The 18,998-nt window shown below is 46.2% G+C and overlaps 1 protein-coding gene across 7 annotated transcripts in view; it reads left to right on the forward strand.

The window, feature by feature from the left end:
- The window catches only part of SEC31B (SEC31 homolog B, COPII coat complex component), a 302,520-nt gene that overhangs the window by 227,257 nt on the left and 56,265 nt on the right, over nt 1-18,998 (forward strand). For all 7 annotated transcript variants that reach the window (XM_063961423.1, XM_063961428.1, XM_063961426.1 and 4 more), the window contains 5 exons: nt 8,052-8,230; nt 10,386-10,512; nt 11,912-12,057; nt 12,495-12,668; nt 13,263-13,421. In XM_063961423.1, coding sequence (XP_063817493.1) covers nt 8,052-8,230; nt 10,386-10,512; nt 11,912-12,057; nt 12,495-12,668; nt 13,263-13,421 — 785 coding nt within the window. The remainder of the gene's footprint in view (nt 1-8,051; nt 8,231-10,385; nt 10,513-11,911; nt 12,058-12,494; nt 12,669-13,262; nt 13,422-18,998) is intronic.

The following is an 18,998-nucleotide window of genomic DNA, read 5'->3' on the forward strand; positions in this document are numbered from 1 at the left end:
TGTGGAGAGAAAATGGCGCTGGTGAGTGCTGAGGGAGAAGCCCCGCCCCCTCGGCTGCGGGCTTCTGTCCCGCTCAAACTTACTAAAATATGGCGGGGGCTCTTTTATATACATGTACAGTGCCCACCTGTACATGTATATAGACTTTTGCCATAGGAGAGGTGTTTTATTGCTGCCCAGGGTGCCCCCCCCTGCGCCCTGCACCCTTACAGTGACCGGAGTGTGTGAGGTGTAATGGAGCAATGACGCACAGCCGCAGAGCTGTGCGTTACCTCAGTGAAGCTCTGAAGGCTTCTGCCGCCTGAGACGTCTTCTGACTTCGTTTCTTCTGGCTCTGTGAGGAGAACGGCGGCGCGGCTCTGGGGCTGGACGCCCAGTAAGAACCTGCGTTCACCCCCTCTGGAGCTAATGGTGTCCAGTAGCCGAGGAAGCAGAGCCTATCTTAGACAAGAAGGTCTGCCCCTCTCTCCTCAGTCCCTCGATGCAGGGAGCCTGTTGCCAGCAGTGCTCCCTGTAAAAATGTAGAAAAAATCCAAACAAAAATGCTTTCTAGGCAGAGAACTCAGGGAGCTCCCTGCAGTGCACCCATCTCGCTCTGGGCACAGCGTAAAACTGAGGTCTGGAGGAGGGGCATAGAGGGAGGAGCCAGTGCACACCCAGAATCCAAAGCTTTCTTAAAGTGCCCTATCTCCTGCGGAGCCCGTCTATTCCCCATGGTCCTTACGGAGTCCCAGCATCCTCAAGGACGTTAGAGAAACTATGTTTACTAAACCCTCATGACACAATATGCTGCAAGCTCTTACATTTCTGTCTGCAGCTGACTGTCTTCTGCTCATGAGAAAGTCTAACTGTACCTTTTGATCAACTTTGAGATGCCCTCAGTAATGCAGCCTTTATAGCTTGTTGTACTGCTACTAGTGATAGTAATAGTGAGTAATAACATTACTGCAGGGCATAACTTACGCAGTGTAATGCTTGCATTGGTGCAACTCTTTATACATAACTTAAACATAAACTTAACTTGTAACCTAAGTTGTTGACGTAGATTATGTGATGACATTGTACAATATTTCTCTCATGTCCTAGAGGATGCTGGGGTCCACATTAGTACCATGGGGTATAGACGGGTACACTAGGAGCCATTGGCACTTTAAGAGTTTGAGAGTGTGGGCTGGCTCCTCCTTCTATGCCCTCCTACCAGACCCAGTTTAGAAAATGTGCCCGGAGGAGCCGGTCACAGCTAGGGGAGCTCTACAGAGCTTCTTTAGTAAAAGTTTTATTTTAGAGTTTATTATTTTACAGGGAGGCTGCTGGCAACAGCCTCCCTGCTTCGAAGGACTAAGGGGGGGGAGTAGTGTCCACCCTGCGGGGTCTGAGCCACTATCTCCGCTGACAGGACACTGAGATCTTGAGGGGATCGAACGTTCCCCGCCACAGAGGATCGCTCACCCCGGCAGCATGCCACCACCCCCTTACAGAGCCAGAAGATCAGAAGAGGCTAGATATGGTGGCGCAAGGACAGGAGCTCAGCTCTGAGCGACTGCACTTATGGAAGGCTCAGCGGCACACAGTTACAGAGAAATTATTGTACAAATGCGCTGCCTCTGATGCAAATGCAGCCCACTAATAAACAGAGGAACCTTCACACAAAATTCCAAAAGTAGAAATGGCATAAACAGAAAAGTTTAAAGTAGGCGCAAACACCGTAAATGAATCCTTACATAAGTGTAGAATACTTCTTTCTCTCAATAAGCTTTAAGCAGGTGGTGCTAGCTTCTTTCTGGACTGTGGGTGGACTGACCTTGGTGCTTCGACTTCCCTTGTACTGCTGTGGTGTCCGGGAACTCCGGTGCTTCCCCTTGTGCCATCTTGGGAGGGTAACTAGAAGATATCCGATACCAGCACCCCTTTCTATCCACTTGTAGTGGTTACATGCTTGTTTTTTTATGAATATTGTGAGTGTTCTGTATTAAATAAATTCGTTGTCCCTGTGAAATTGATCTGCACTATGACCTCTTCTTCTTTATTGAGAGAAAGAAGTATTCTACATCATTGAGTTTGTGTGGACAAGGGATTTCAGAACACTGAATATACAAAATCAAGATTTCACTGCTATCTTTTCATAAGGACACTTATGTAAGGATTCATTTACGGTGTTTGCGCCTACTTTAAACTTTTCTGTTTATGCCATTTCAGCGGCACACAGTGTTGGCGCTTTGAGGGGCGTCCTGAGCCAGCGTCTTAATACCCTACACTGGTCACAGACGCTAACCGGAGACTGAATCACCAGGCTAGCGTCAGAATCCTCCATACTCAGACACTCACAGGGGACGGAATCCCCCGCCTAGCGACGGAGTCCTCAGGCCAGTATAAAGAATTTGTGCGGGAAGACGCGCAATCTTCAAGGGGCGGAGTTTCTCCTCAGAGCGGACACAGCAGCGTTCAGCGCCATTTTCCTGCCTGCAGTTCCTGTACACAGACGCTGACAGAGCTTTACCTCCAAGCAACTCCAGCTATCCTGTGCGGTACCAGAGGTTGTAGAAGGGGGCGGAGGTGGTGAATTAGATTTGTGTAACTATTACAGTACACAGTGGGTGCTGGTAAGGGGTGTCCTTTATCTAAAACAGAGATGTGTGTGGGTTGACTCCAAACTCTGTGTCTCTCTTGCCATTCCCAGGGGGGAAACTCTGTCTAGCCTACCCTGTGTGTGTGTGTGTGTGTGTGTGTGTGTGTGTGTGTGTGTGTGTGTGTGTGTGTGTGTGTGTGTGTGTGTGGAGTGTTTGGGGTCTCCAGTTAGCTATGTCCAGGGACTCTGTGTCATATGCAGCTGAGGATATGTCCTCTCAGGATGATCTCATTCCATGTAATCAGGATTGCACTATTGTAGCGCAGATACCAGCAAGGGAGCCTGAGTGGTTAACCTCTATCAAAACTATAATTTCTCAGTTTTCTGCTAGGATTGCTCAGAATGAATCTGCAACTCAGATTTTACTGAATTCTATGGTAGTTTGGTCCAGTTCTGTTACCTCAGGACCCCCCTCTGTAGGTTCCCACAAATGTGCTCTTGCCCAGATCATGCAAGGCGACACGGATACCGACTCTGACACGGCAGACGGTGATGGGGATGTGCTCAGGGGGCCTCATCTCTTGCTAAAGGGGTGCAGTTGATGATAGAGGCTATTAGAGATGTGTTGAATATTACTGACATAACACCTGAACAGGTTGAGGAAGCTTACTTCACTGACAATAAGAAAGCCTTGCTAACCTTCCCTGCGTCCAAAGAATTAAATGCTATTTTTGAAAAAGCATGGGAAAACCCAGAGAAAAAATTCCAGATCCCTAGGAAGGTTCTGGTTGCTTTCCCCTTCCCTGAGGAGGATAGAAAGAAATGGGAAAACCCACCAATAGTGGACGCGTCTATATCCAGATTCTCAAAAAAGGAGATTTTACCTGTTCCAGGATCTACCGCCTTAAAGGAGATGGCTGATCACAAAATTGATACTACGCTCAAATCCATATACACGGATTCAGGGGCGATACTCCGTCCTACTATTGGCTGTGCATGGATTTCCAAAACTATAGTAAAGTGGTCAGGCACGTTACTTGAGGATTTGGATACGTTAGATAAGAGTGACGTTGAATTGTTTCTCCGTAACATTCAGGATTCTGCAGGTTTTATGGTGGAATCCTTGAAAGACCTGGGTTCAATGGCTGCAGGAATTTTTTTCCATGTCTGTCTCAGCTCGTCGAGGACTGTGGCTGCGCCAGTGGTCTGCCGACGCGGAATCCAGGAGAGGTGTGGAGACCATACCCTACACAGGTCAGGCTCTCTTTGGGGAAGCGTTGTATGCGTGGATCTCCACGGCCACAGCGAGTAAGTCACCTTTCCTTCCCTCGGCAGCTCCGGCTACGAAGAGACCCTTTTCTTCACCTGCGTCACAGTCCTTTCGGGTTACTAAACCAAGAAAGGCCAAACCGTCCAACACCTTTTTTTAGAGGAGGCCGACCATAATCCAAGAAACCTGCTGCTGCAGGTTCCCAGGAACAGAAACCCGCTTCAGGTACGCCAAAGTCCTCAGCATGACGGTGGACCACGCGGCCTGGAGGTAGGGCCGGTGGGGGCGAGACTCAGACATTTCAGTCACGTCTGGATGTCGTCCGGCCTGGATCCATGGGTACAAGATATTGTGTCCCAGGGGTACCGACTGGAATTTCAAAATCTCCCTCCTCACCGGTTCTTTAAATCGGGCTTGCCGGCTTTGCCGGCAGCCAGGGCTACCCTACAGGGGGCCATCCAGAAGTTGGTGGAGGCACAGGTTATTGTACCAGTTCCTCCCCAGATGCAAAACACAGGTTACTATTCAAACCTTTTCGTGGTACCGAAACCGGATGGTTCGGTCAGGCCCATATTGAACTTAAAATCTCTAAACCCCTTCCTGAGGGAGTTCAAGTTCAAAATGGAGTCTCTAAGGGCAGTGATATCAGGTCTGGCGGAGGGGTTATTCCTGGTATCCCTGCGTACCTCCACATTCCAATTTGGCTGCCGCATCTAGCTTATCTCCGATTCGCACTGTTGGACTGTCATTTTCAGTTCCAGGCCCTGCCATTCGGCCTCTCCACAGCACCAAGGGTATTCACCAAGGTGATGGTGGAAATTATGGTTCTCTGCAGACAGGGGGTGAACATAATTCCGTATCTGGACGATCTGCTGATAAAGGCATCGTCCAAGGAGAAGCTGTTACGATCCATAGCTCTCACGACCCAGCTTCTCGGGGAACATGGTTGGATCCTGAATCTCCCAAAATCACATTTGGAACCAACCAGGAGGTTGTCCTTTCTGGGAATGATCCTCGATATGGAAGTACAGAGGGTGTTTCTTCCAGAGGAAAAAGCGTTGGTGATACAAACAATGGTCCGGGACAGCCCGGGTGTCGGTTCATCAGTGCATTTGCCTTCTGGGGGAGATGGTGGCCTCTTACGAGGCTCTGCAGTATGGGAGGTTTCATGCTCTGTCCTTCCAACTGGATCTCCTGGACAAGTGTTCAGGATCCCATCTACACATGCACCAGAGAATACGTCTGTCGCCAAAGGCCAGGTGGCTGCAATGACCTCACCTTCTGGAGGGCCGCAGGTTCGGGATTCAGGACTGGATCTTTCTAACCACGTATGCAAGTCTCTGGGACTGGAGTGCAGTCACTCAAGGGGAAACCTTCCAAGGAAGGTGGTCAAGTCTGGAAGCCGGCCTGCCGATAAACATTCTGGAACTAAGAGCCGTCTACAACGGTCTTCTCCAAGCAGCCCATCTTCTAAGAAATCAGGCCATTCAAGTGCAGTCGGGCAATGTAACGACGGTGAATTACATAAACCGACAGGGCGGAACGAAGAGCAGAGCTGCAATGTCAGCGGTAACAAGAATCCTCCTCTGGGCAGAAAAGCACAAGTTAGCGCTGTCAGTGATCTTCATTCCGGAAGTAGACAACTGGGAAGCGGACTTCCTCAGCAGACACGATCCCCATCCGGAGGTGTCTAAGGAGGTAACAGAACTTTGGGGCGTACCCCAGATCGACATGATGGCCTCTCGTCTCAACAAGAAGCTTCGGCAGTATTGTTCCAGGTCGAGGGACCCGCAAGCAGTGGCGGTGGACGCCCTAGTGACTCCGTGGGTGTTCCAGTCGGTGTACGTGTTTCCTCCACTCCCACTCATTCCAAGAGTTCTCAAACTCATAAGGAGAGCACGAGTTCAGGCAATCCTCATCGCTCCGTACTGGCCGAGAAGGGCTTGGTACGCGGATCTACTGCTAGAAGAGCCGAGGCCTCTGCCTCTTCGGGAGGACCTGCTGCAGCAAGGGCCTTTCGCCTATCAATACTTACCACGGCTACGTTTGACGGCATGGAGGCTGAACGCCAGGTACTAGGTTATTCCTACCCTGATACAGGCTATGAAAGGAGTAACGTCCAAACATTACCATCGTATTTGGAATAAATATGTCTCTTGGTGTGAGTCCAAGAAGTTTCCTGCGGTGGAGTTTCAACTGGGACGTTTTCTCTTCTTCCTGCAAGCTGGTGTGGATATGGGCCTGAGGTTAGGATCCATAAAGGTCCAAATTTAGTCCCTATCCATTTTCTTCCAGAAACAGTTGGTTGCCCTCCCTGAGGTTCAGACTTTTTTGAAGGGAGTTCTGCACATCCAACCTCCCTTTGCACCGCCTACAGCGCCTTGGGATCTTAACGTGGTGTTGCATTTCCTCCAGTCGGACTGGTTTGAGCTTCTACAGGAGGTTGAGGTCAAGTTTCTCACGTGGAAGGCTGTCACTTTGTTGGCCTTAGCTTCTGCTAGACGTGTGTCGGAGTTGGGGGCTTTGTCCTGTAAAAGCCCATACTTGATCTTCCGTGAAGACAGAGCTGAGCTTCGGACACGTCAGCAGTTTCTTCTGAAGCTTGTGTCGGAATTTCATATCAACCAACCTATTGTGGTGCCAGTTGCGACTGACTACTCGATTTCATCAAAGTCCTTAGATGTTGTAAGGGCTCTAAAGATCTATTGGGGTCATTCCGAGTTGTTCGCTCGCTAGCAGTTTTTAGCAGCCGTGCAAACGCATTGTCGCCGCCCACTGGGGTGTGTATTTTTGCTTTGCGGAAGTTCAAATGCCTGTGCAGCAGAGCGCCTGCAAAAACATTTTGTGCAAAACAAGACCAGCCCTGGACTTACTCTTCGTGTGCATTGATTCTAACGTTGGAGGGTTGGCTTTTGATGTCACACACCCGCCCAGCGTTCGCCCAGCCACGCCTGCGTTTTCTAAAACACTCCCAGAAAATGGTCAGTTTACACCCAGAAACGCCCCCTTCCTGTCAATCTTCCTGCGTTGTGCCTTGTGACTAAAAGCTTCGCTAGAACCTGTGCAAAACCACAAAGGACTTTGTAACCATACGTCGCGCGTGCGCATTGCGGTCCATACGCATGCATGCTGATTTTTAGCCTGATCGCAGCGCTGCGAACAACGGCAGCTAGCGGTCAACTCGGAATGACCCCCTATGAGAGGAGGACTGCTCATCACAGAAAATCGGACTGTCTGTTTGTCCTGTATGATCCCAAGAAAATTGGGTGTCCTGCTTCTAAGCAGACAATCTCTCGCTGGATCAGGTTCACTATCCAGCATGCGTATTCTACGGCAGGCTTGCCGTGTCCTACGTCTGTTAAGGTCCACTCTACTCGTAAGGTGGGTTCTTCCTGGGCGGATGCCTGGGGTGTCTCGGCATTACAACTCTGCCGAGCAGCTACTTGGTCGCGGTCGTACACGTTCGCAAAGTTCTACAAGTTCAAAACTTTGGCCTCTGAGGACCTAAAGTTTGGTCAATTGGTTCTGCAAGAGCCTCTGCTCTCTCCCTCCCGTTCTGGGAGCTTTGGTACATCCCCATGGTACTAATGTGGACCCCAGCATCCTCTAGGACGTAAGAGAAAATAGGATTTTAATTACCTACCGGTAAATCCTTTTCTCGTAGTCCGTAGAGGATGCTGGGCGCCCGCCCAGCGCTTCGTTTTCCTGCAGTGGTTATTTAGTTCAGTACTGCTTAGTTCTTGGTAAGTACTGTTTTGTTACTTGGTAAGTAATCCTGTTCAGCCGTAGCTGATGTTTCAAGCTAGTTAGCTTGGTTTGCCTTGTGTATGAGCTGGTGTGAATCTCGCCACTATCTGTGTAATATCTTTCTCTCGAAGATGTCCGTCTCCTCGGGCACAGTTTCTAGACTGAGTCTGGTAAGAGGGGCATATAGAGAGGAGCCAGCCCACACTCTCAAACTCTTAAAGTGCCAATGGCTCCTAGTGGACCCGTCTATACCCCATGGTACTTATGTGGACCCCAGCATCCTCTACGGACTACGAGAAAAGGATTTACCGGTAGGTAATTAAAATCCTATTTTTACTACTGTGCAATACTTTGAGCAGCAGAGCTTGTTATTGGAATGATTTTGTGCAGATTTTTCTTTACCTTTTAGATGGTGTATTTTCACTGTAAAAATAAACTGTGTTTAACGCCATCTTTGATCATTCTTAGATACAGATGGCCTGATAAGTCAAGCTCTCTTGATGGGAAACTTTGAGGCAGCGGTGGACTTATGTTTGAAGGATGGGCGTTACGCTGATGCCATTATATTGGCTAATGCTGGAGGGGAAGACCTATTGAGAGAGACACAGCAGTGGTATTTTGCTCACCAAAAAAACAAGATTACATCTGTAAGTAGGATAAGTAAATGATTGACGTACACCTGTCACATGGTACACATCTGATAGAAAGCTTTGTCTTTCATTGTTAACAACGGCGTGCGCAGTATCTCCATCCGAACATGGTCTTTGTGGAAGTGGCTGTGCATTTGGGAACGCAGCTGCTGTCACTGACATGCCCGTGACTTGTCCATGACACACCCACAAGACTCATTTGTCTGCATTCACTTCACACATGCACTGCCTAGTTTTCCTGAAATATTTGCACAGTAACAGATAGTCTACTGAGTGAACACTGGCATTGTGCGTGGATTGCATGCGACTCAGAATCAGGCCTTATGTTGGGAATCTAGTATTGTTAATCAGGGGTACCGTGGGTTGCTGTGCTTGGCCGATGGATGGGTGTGGTATAGAAGATCTACAGGAATTAGATAAACAGTCATTAGATCGACCCCATACAGTCGACAGGGTCAAAAAGTCAACATTGAAATGGTCGACACAAAAAAGGTCAACACAAGTTTTTTAAGTATTTGTGGTGTCATTTGTTATATTTCATGATATGTGACCCCATTTATAGCAAACATGGACCCTCGCAGGCTTGCTTTGCTTACCATTCTACGGGTTACTATTCCCAGTCGTAGTCCACGTGGATGGTAAATGAAGCAAAAGTTGTAAAATATGTGGGGGGGAAAAAACTTTTTTGTCCATATGTTTGTCGACCATTGTCATGTCAACCTTTTGAACAGGTCGACCTGATGCATGTCAGCTATATGGTGTCGACCTAAATAGACAGTGTAGCTCTATCATCCGGATACTGCGATAGATACAGGTCTCCAGATCCAATGTCCCTGACCACTGGTCACGCATACCCAACCCAGTGACGCCATAGTATATTAGGGAAACTTGCTATTGAAATCTACTCAGCCAGTAGCGGGTGTTACTTCAGGCTAATAATACAGGTTGAGTATCCCGTATCTAAATATTCCGAAATACGGAATTTTTGGGGTAAGACTGAGATAGTGAAACCGTTGTTTTTTGATGGCTTAATGTCCACAAACTTTGTTTAATACACAAAGTTATTAAACATATTGTATTAAATGCCCTTCAGGCTGTGTGTATAGGGTGTATATGAATCATAAATGAATTGTGTGAATGTACACACACTTTATTCAATGCACAAAGTTATTAAAAATATTGACTAATGACCTTCAGGCTGTGTGTATAAGGTGTACAGTATATGAAACATAAATGCATTCTGTGCTTAGACTTGGGTCCCGTCGCCATGATATCTCACTATGGTATGCAATTATTCCACAATAAGAAAAAATCCGATATCCTAATACTTCTGGTCCCAAGCATTTTGGATATGGGATACTCAACCTTTAGTACAGGCTATCTGTTCAGACTTGAAACACATTGCAGATAATGACTTGACGTGTGTCCTCAGTTATATGACCACAGTCTAGACACACAGGTACATTTTATCAACTGTATACCAAACTCAAGCTTTGTTTTAACATGGCATAACAGTTGTTTAGTACAGCACTGACATGTACATAGGTTTCCCCTCATGCTACTATTACTTAGGGAATGATTTATCAATGAGTTTTACCACACACAACGAGTTTTAAAACTTGCGTATAATAAATGGTGCTCCAGCCAATCAGCTCCAAATGGTCACATGTTTGAAAAATCACAGTTGAGAGCTGATTGGCTGGAGCACCATACTCGTTGCGTTTGATGAAACATGTTGCTAATCAGCCCCATAGTTTCATATCAAATCAGCATAGTTTCATTTTGCAGTTCTTCAGGAACACACTGAGCATGCATACTTCTAAGTAGTAAGGACAAATACTCATTAGACTATATATAGATGAGATGTGAATCTCCATGCCATCACGTATGTAATAGTAACAGTAAATTATTTCTGGATTTGCTGTTTTTATTTTTTTTATTTTTTTACTCTTGTTAGAGATTTATTTTATCACCCATACACAGCAATATACAATTGTCCCAAACTGGAATAGATTTACATGACATGAGTAAGGAGTAGTGTTTCCACAAACATCCTAACTATTTGTACTTGAAATGAAGTTCATAAGATCTATACAGAATACTGCTTAGGCATGAGTTCATGTAATGATGCTCCAGTGTCCTCTGTACACAGCTTCTCTCTTCTGTAGTCCAGCACAAGTGGAGGGATGTTGTTCTCAGCTGTAACCTGCAGAGCTGGAAAGAAGCGTTGGCTCTGCTGCTGACATACTCCAGGCCAGAGGAATATGCTGAGCTTTGTGGTAAGCATTATTCAGGAGGTCTGTATGGCTGGGGCTAAACACTGCAGGTGCCTAGGAAAATGAAAATGCACTTATCCGTAGAAAATCACCAAAAAAACAGTTGCACAATAAACTTTGAAGTGCAGCCCAGGTTACTCAGATGGTTCACCAAACCATAGCCATAGATACACTCAAAAGGAGAGAAAACACGTGGCGCACAGGAAGTTACATGTAGAAGAAAACAAATATCATATAGTAAATGTGCAGGAGTCTTGCCTGTTATGAAACCCGTCAATATATCCTTCCAGGCAGGTAGTTTTCTTTTTAGAGTCCACTTCAGCAAATGTTCCTCAGACAGGAAAGAGACAACCTTAGTGCAACAACGTTTGGTATCTAATATATAGCACCTTTACGTAAAGTATCACTCTCACATTTAGTAAGTGTATAACTTGCTCATCATCCTCCCAAACTGCGATACTTCTTGAAATATCTTCCTCCACTAGAGTATATGTAACTCAAGAGGGAGAAGAATTTAGTGCAACATTGTTTTAAAAACAATAACAATTTATTCACAGAGTTACACTTACAATAAATAAAATTGTACAAGGCACATAAAAACCTTTACAGGGATTAGTGACTCTCACTGGAATGGAGATCGGAACCAGCCGGTCCATACACCAAAGCAGTCGGTGTCCTTAGGATGTAACAAGGAAGGTGGTGTCCAACAAGATTCCCCTTGGATTAACAAAAAAAGTCCACCTGCAGAAGTTCTTCTCCCTCTTGAATTACATATACTCCAGTGGAGGAAGATATTTCAAGAAGTATCGTAGTTTCGGAGGATGATGAGCAAGTTATACACTTACTAAATGTGAGTGTGATACTTTACGTAAAGGTGCTATATATTAGATACCAAACGTTGCACTAAGGTTGTCTCTTTCCTGTCTGAGGTACATTTGCTGAAGTGGACTCTAAAAAGAAAACTACTTGTCTGGAAGGATATATTGACAGGTTTCATAACAGGAAAGACGCCTGCAGATTTACTATATGATATTTGTTTTCTTTTACATGCAACTTCCTGCGCGCCACGTGATTTCTCTCCTTTTGAGTGTACTTTTAGGAGTATAGCATCTTCCAATGTTTTAGTTAGCTAGTAATCAGTTTATTATCTGAGTCATTATCATAATGCTTCCTAAGTAACCCTTCTGGATCTACTCCCCGACTAGTCTTCCATACAGTTAATCTGTGTATTTGCTGGTAGTAAGGTTTCACTTGGAACTATGACTTATGTTGTTGATTATTGCATTTCAATTAAACTTTTAAGTCAGTTCTTGGAGATCATTTGCGCTCAGGAGACATTTGCAAAGTGTGCTTAGTGGAGCATGTGCTGAATCGGTGAAATAAAGTAGTACCTTACCCCTAGATACCCTTGGAAGCCGGTTGGAGTCAGAAGGAGATGGAAAGTTGTCTGCTCAGGCTTGCTTGTGCTACATATCTTCTGGGAATGTGGACATGTTGACAGAGTGCTGGGTCAGAACTCATGAAACCTCTACTCCTCTTGCACTGCAGGTAATATGGGAATGTGAACCAGGGCTTCATTTATTGGTTCAGGAGGCCCTGCATCTACTTATATGTCGTAAGTACATAAAGCGTATCAGTAGAAAGTATACTAAACACACATTTGACATTTTTAATAAAGAAAAGAAAAATCACGTAAGAGAATAAATGAAGAATGTAAGAAAAAAGTTAAACAAAATAAGAAAGGACATAAAATCACACACATCCTAATTAATGCTTGATTGTGAATTGATGCAGTGCATGGAAGTTATCAGAAAGGTGAACCTGCTGTCAAAATGACATGAGAACACAGGAATATACAATTAGGGAAAATAAATAATATGCATTTGGTTCAACTCATCAGTATATGCAGTACATTTTTCAAGTTCTTTTTAACCGTATCAGGATGACCTTCAAACATTCCGGTGTGACTGTTATTGTCCTTGTAGGACCTAGTGGAGAAAGCGATGGTATTGAGGAAGTCCATTGAATTACTGCGAGGGACAGAACTGCCACCACAAGGCCCTGTGCTAGCAGGGAAGGTAGCACAATATGCCAGTCTGCTGGCATCTCAGGGGAATCTAACTGCTGCCATGAGTTACCTGCCTAGTGACTCAGAGGAGGTATGTGGACACTGACTAGTACATTAAGGGTGGAATTCAAATGTTTGAAAAGTCAGTTGGGTGTCTGTTTTTTTTCCTGTCTATAAGATAGGAAAAAACAGACACCCAACTGACTTTTCAAACAATTGAATATCCCCCTAAGAGTCTCTCCTGCAGAAATTCATATGTTTCCAATTAGGTATACTTTCTCTCGATTAGCATATTAAGTCACTATATAGTACTTAGGTTTAACAAATCAATGTATTAGCAGAAAAAAATTATAAATTTGTATAGGTAAAAATAAAAGTTATCAGTATTATTGTCTTTTCATACTGAAAAATTACTCCTAATGATGCTCAGTCACTTCAGATTTCACCTTTCTATAGGTACATAAGTGACTAGGTCTAGGAAACTACTGTTGTTGGTCTTTAAAAAGTCTGAAATAGAATTTGTCAGATAGAAAGTGAACTACAGTAGAATTCAGTGTAAAGTGAGCAAACGTGGGAGATATATGTACATGTAATGTAATGAAGCTGCATTTACAGCTTCAGTGTTTTATAATTTGTTACCTTCCAGTAATTTGACACCTGTGCTATTGATCATCTATTGTTTCAGAGTTCAGTGCGCGAATTGCAAAATCGCCTTCTGAATGCTCAGGGACAGACTGTGAATGGACAGCCATACGCCTCCAAGGTGTCCAGTAGTTTTCCTTCACCCTCAGCCAAATCAAGCAAAGCATCGGAAGGTTTTATGCACAAAGAGGGAAGTAGACAGGTGTGTGTGTGTATGTTAGATGTTTGTATGACCATCCTTATGCCAAACACCACATAAATCACTAAACATTGGAACTTGGTAATGCTCAATTTGTAGCCTTTTTGCAGCAGTAGGTGGCAGTATTACACTACATCACTACACTATATTGCCATCATTTTTTTTGAGATTTTTATATATGTTTAAATTTGATTTCTATTTGACATTCATGTACTTAAATGTACACATGTAATATAGCTTATAAACAGGAAAGTGCAGCAATATTTTTTCACAATATATTTCTAAGTTCACTATTCTAAAATAACTGTTTAACAAAACAGTAATGAATCAAATGCTTATACATTTGTATATCATTTCTGATGTGTCCTTTTGGTTAAATATACAATTAATGGAACTACTGGTTTAATATGTTTTTAGTGTAATATGTCAGTGGTTCCAAAACTGTGTGCCTGGGCACTCTGGGGTGCCGCGAGACACTTGCAGGGGTGCCCCGAGTTGGTGGCCCAGGACCAAAACAAATTATTTATGGTCAAAGTGACAGGCCAGTGTGGATTACTGTTAATCCTAAAATATGTGGACAATTAGAACCACAACTACAGTATGTCCACCACCACATAACTGAACCCACGGGTGACAGGTAAGCACAATTTAGGTAATTAAAAATATATATTTTTTTATTTATCAATAAGAAACATTTGGCCTAGGGGTGCCTTGAAAAATGCTGATTGTCTAGGGCGCTGTGTTTCAAGAAAGTGTGGAAACCACTGAAAAACAGATGTGTCCTTTTACATCTTTGCTCTGTGAGCTATAAGTCGCATTACACATACCGCTTGAGTGCCATATGACTCGGTAGCCCTGAGCGCCCTTTTTGCGATTTTTATTTTGTTTGATTTTTTCTGCGAAAATGTGTCTTAGATATATATGGTAATGTAATAGGACGTGCACAAGCAGCTTCTGCTGATTAAAATGATATGTGGCATGTCTATATTCTGTGTGTGACTGCGACTATTTGCATACAAAATGCTATGCATCAGTGTTTTCCTGGAAAACACTGTAATGTGGCATTTTGGATACAGATACAGCCGAAATTACACACAGAATATAGACATGCCACATATCATTTTAGTCAGAAGATGCTGCTCATGCGTCTTTCGTAGATAAAGAAGACACTCAACGCTACAGAGTTCCGCCACGTCATGGCGTGACTTAAAGGGCTGTTTAGTGTGACTGCAGCAAGGATGTAAGAGGACATATCTGTATGTATTTAACTGGAAGACAGGTTGTTTTTATTTCTCATACGTCCTAGAGGATGCTGGGGTCCACTTCAGTAACGTGGGGTATAGACGGTTCCGCAGGAGCCATGGGCACTTTAAGACTTTTCAAAGGGTGTGAACTGGCTCCTCCCTCTATGCCCCTCCTCCAGACCTCAGTTTAGAAAATGTGCCCAGGCAGACTGATGCACTGCATGGGAGCTCTACTGAGTTTCTCTGAAAGACTTTGTTAGGTTTTTCTCTTACGTCCTAGAGGATGCTGGGGACTCCAAAAGGACCATGGGGTATAGATGGGATCCGCAGGAGCTTGGGCACACTGAAAAGACTTAAACTGGGTGTGAACTGACTCCTCCCTCTATGCCCCTCCTCCAGACCTCAGTTAGACTTTGTGCCCAGGACTGACTGGGCACTCACTAGGGGAGCTCTCCTGAGTTTCTCTGGAAAAGACTTTTGGTAGGTTTTTTATTTTCAGGGAGACCTGCTGGCTACAGGCTCCCTGCATCGTTGGAGTGAGGGGAGAGAAGCAGACCTACTTCTTCTTAGTTTAAGGTCTCTGCTTCTCGGCTACTGGACACCATTAGCTCCAGAGGGTTCGGTCACTTGGTGCGCCTAGCTGCTTGTTCCCGGAGCCACGCCGTCACCCCCCTCACAGAAGCCAGAAGACAGAAGTCGGGTGAGTATGAGAAGAACAGAAGACTTCAAGACGGCAGAAGACTTCAGTAACCAGGTACAGCGCAGCGGTAACGCTGCGCTCCATGCTCCCACACACACACTTCCTCCAGCACTCACAGGGTGCAGGGCGCTGGGGGGGGGCCCTGGGCAGCATGTTATTGAGGTTTGTATGGCCGGCAGATGCTTGTTCGGTGCCTCGGCACCGTTTTCGGGACCCCCGCCGGTATTTTCACGATTTTGAATTTGGCGGGCTGAAGCGCGCAGGGACGGGGCGGAGCTTAGCCGCGCTGCTCACAGGCGCCATTTTCTCCTCACACGCGGCATGCAGGAGACGCTGGTCCGGGACCTCCACAAGCTCCATTGAAGTAACGGGGAGCTTATCGGGGGGGGGGAGGGGGGGGCACAATAGCTGGTGCAGTTTGGTATTATTGAGGCAGCGCTAGTACATATATTAGTTGGGGGGATATATGGGCGCTGGGTTGTGAGCTGGCATACTCCCTCTGTGTTTCTCTATCCAGGCTTCCTTGTGGGCCTGTCCCCTGGCTGAGGCATTGTATGTGTGTGTCGGTGGGTCGATACTAGGTGTCGACATGTCTGAGGCTGAATGTTATTCACCAGAGGAGGTTATTGGGGGGGCAGATGCGGGTCTGGAGTTGGCTCTGTCGGCGCAGCCAACACCTGATTTACTTGCACTGTTGAATACAATTAATTCTAATGTGACTTCTTTATCAAAGAGATTAGATAAATCTGAATCACAGACGCAGGTGTGGAAAAAATCCATGGAGGATGCTTTGTCGCAGGTACAGACCCCTTCGGGGTCGATAAAGCGGCCGTTTACTCAAGTGGTAGATACTGATACCGACACGGATTCTGAGTCCGATGTCGACTTCACTGAGGCTCCTTTACATCCAAGATTAGTTAAGAGTATTCAGTACATGATTGTGGCTATAAAAGATGTGTTACGTATTTCTGAGGAACCTGCCGTACAGGAAACAAGGATTTGCTTGTTTAAAGAGAAAAAACCTGAGGTGCAGTTTCCCCCGTCTCATGAGATGAATACTCTTTGTGAAAAGGCTTGGGAGTTGCCGGACAACAGGTGGCAGATTCCCAAGAGGATTTACATGGCGTATCCTTTCCCCTCTATTGATAGGGGAAAATGGGAGGCGTCTCCTAATGTTGATAAAGCTTTATCTCGTTTGTCTAAGAAGGTGGCGCTTCCGTCTCCTGACACGGCAGCTCTCAAGGATCCGGCGGATCGCAAGCTGGAGACGTCTCTGAAGTCCATTTTCACTAATACGGGTGCATTGCTCAGACCTGCGGTGGCGTCGGTATGGGTGAGTAGTGCTATTGCTAAATGGGCTGAGAATTTAGCTGCTGATATGGATACCCTTGATAAAGATACTGTTCTTTTGACTCTTGGTTATATCAAGGACGCTGCAGATTACCTAAGGATGCGGCGAGGGATGTTGGTTTCTTGGGGTCAAGAGCCAATGCCATGTCGATTTCGGCCAGGACGGCGCTGTGGATCCATCAATGGAATGCTGATGCCGATTCCAAGAGAGCTATGGAAGCGTTACCCTTCAAAGGTAATGTCCTGTTTGGGGAAGGCTTGGCGGACCTGGTTTCTACCGCGACTGCGGGTAAGTCGTCTTTTCTTCCAAATGTTCCCACACAACACAAAAAGCCACCACATCAGCAGATGCAGTCCTTTCGTCCAAATAAATGCAGGCGAGGAAAAGGTTCGTCCTTTCTCGCTTCAAAAGGTAGAGGAAGGGGAAAGAAGTCGCCTGCAGTGGCAGGCGCCCAGGACCAGAAGTCCGCCCCTGCCGCTACCAAGTCCACCGCATGACGCTGGGGCTTCCCTGGGGAAGTCCGAACCAGTGGGGGGCTGTCTGCAGTTCTTCAATCGGGTCTGGGTCCAATCGGACTTGGATCCGTGGGTTCTAGAGATTGTATCTCAGGGTTACAGGCTGGATTTTCAGGAGACGCCCCCTCACCGGTTTTTCATGTCTGCCCTGCCAGTGTCTCTTCCGGACAGGGAGGTGGTGCTGGCAGCAATACAAAAGTTGTGTCATCAGAGGGTCATTGTTCCCGTTCCCCCGTCTCAACAGGGGGAGAGGTTCTACTCAAGCCTTTTTGTGGTGCCGAAACCGGACGGTTCGGTCAGACCGATTCTGAACCTAAAGTCCCTCAATCCATACTTGAAAGTTTTCAAGTTCAAGATGGAATCTCTTTGAGCGGTGATTGCCAGTCTAGAAGGGGGGGACTTTATGGCATCAGTCGACATAAAGGATGCCTACTTACACGTCCCGATATATCCTCCGCATCAAGCTTTCCTAAGGTTTGCGGTACAGGATTCTCATTACCAATTTCAGACGTTACCGTTTGGGCTTTCCACGGCCCCGAGGATTTTCACCAAGGTCATGGCAGAAATGATGGTTCTCCTTCGCAGGCAAGGGGTTACGATTATCCCGTACTTGGACGATCTCCTGATAAAGGCGATGTCCAAGGAACGCTTGCTGAGGAGTGTGAATTTGGTACTGTTGGTGCTGCGACAGCACGGTTGGGTGCTAAATTTGCCGAAATCTCAGTTGATTCCGGCCACTCGGCTGTCTTTTCTGGGCATGATTCTGGACACGGAGTTACGAAGAGTATTTCTTCCAGAAGAAAAAGCTCTAGAACTGCAGTCGATGGTCAGGGAACTTCTGCGGCCGAAGAGTGTGTCCATCCATCACTGTACTCTGGTTCTGGGGAAAATGGTTGCGGCGTACGAAGCCATTCCGTTTGGCAGGTTTCATGCCCGGGTGTTTCAGTGGGATTTGCTGAGCAAATGGTCCGGGTCTCACCTGCACATTCACCGGAAGATAAGTTTATCTCCCAGAGCCAGAATTTCTCTCCTGTGGTGGCTACAAAGTTCTCACCTCCTAGAAGGACGCCGTTTCATTATCCTGGACTGGGTGCTTCTGACAACAGATGCAAGTCTCCGGGGCTGGGGTGCTGTCAACCAAGGAAGAAACTTCCAGGGGAGATGGTCGCTCCAGGAAGCGTCTCTCCACATAAATGTTCTCGAGTTGAAAGCCATTTACAACGGCCTGCTACAAGCAAGAAGCCTTCTTCAGGGTCGATCTGTCCTGGTACAGTCAGACGACATCACAGCGGTGGCACATATAAACCGTCAAGGCGGAACAAGGAGCAGGACGGCTATGGCAGAGGCCACAAGAATCCTTTGCTTCTTGATATGGTTAGAGCTTTGAAAATTTATGTCGCAAGAACAGCTCGGATAAGGAAAACAGAAGCTCTGTTTGTCCTGTATGCTCCCAACAAGATTGGGTGTCCTGCTTCTAAGCAGACTATTGCGCGCTGGATCAGAGGGACGATTCAGCACGCTCATTCCACTGCAGGATTGCAGATACCGAAGTCGGTAAATGCCCATTCTACTAGAAAGGTGGGCTCATCCTGCGCGGCTGCCCGGGGGGTCTCGGCATTACAACTTTGCCGAGCATCTACTTGGTCAGGGTCAAACACGTTTGCTAAATTTTCCAAGTTTGACACCTTGGCCGATGAGGACCTCAAGTTTGGTCAATCGGTGCTGCAGGGTCATCCGCACTCTCCCGCCCATACTGGAGCTTTGGTATAA

The sequence above is a fragment of the Pseudophryne corroboree genome, chromosome 3 (assembly GCF_028390025.1).
Source record: "Pseudophryne corroboree isolate aPseCor3 chromosome 3, aPseCor3.hap2, whole genome shotgun sequence".
In the NCBI taxonomy this organism is placed as follows: domain Eukaryota; kingdom Metazoa; phylum Chordata; class Amphibia; order Anura; family Myobatrachidae; genus Pseudophryne; species Pseudophryne corroboree.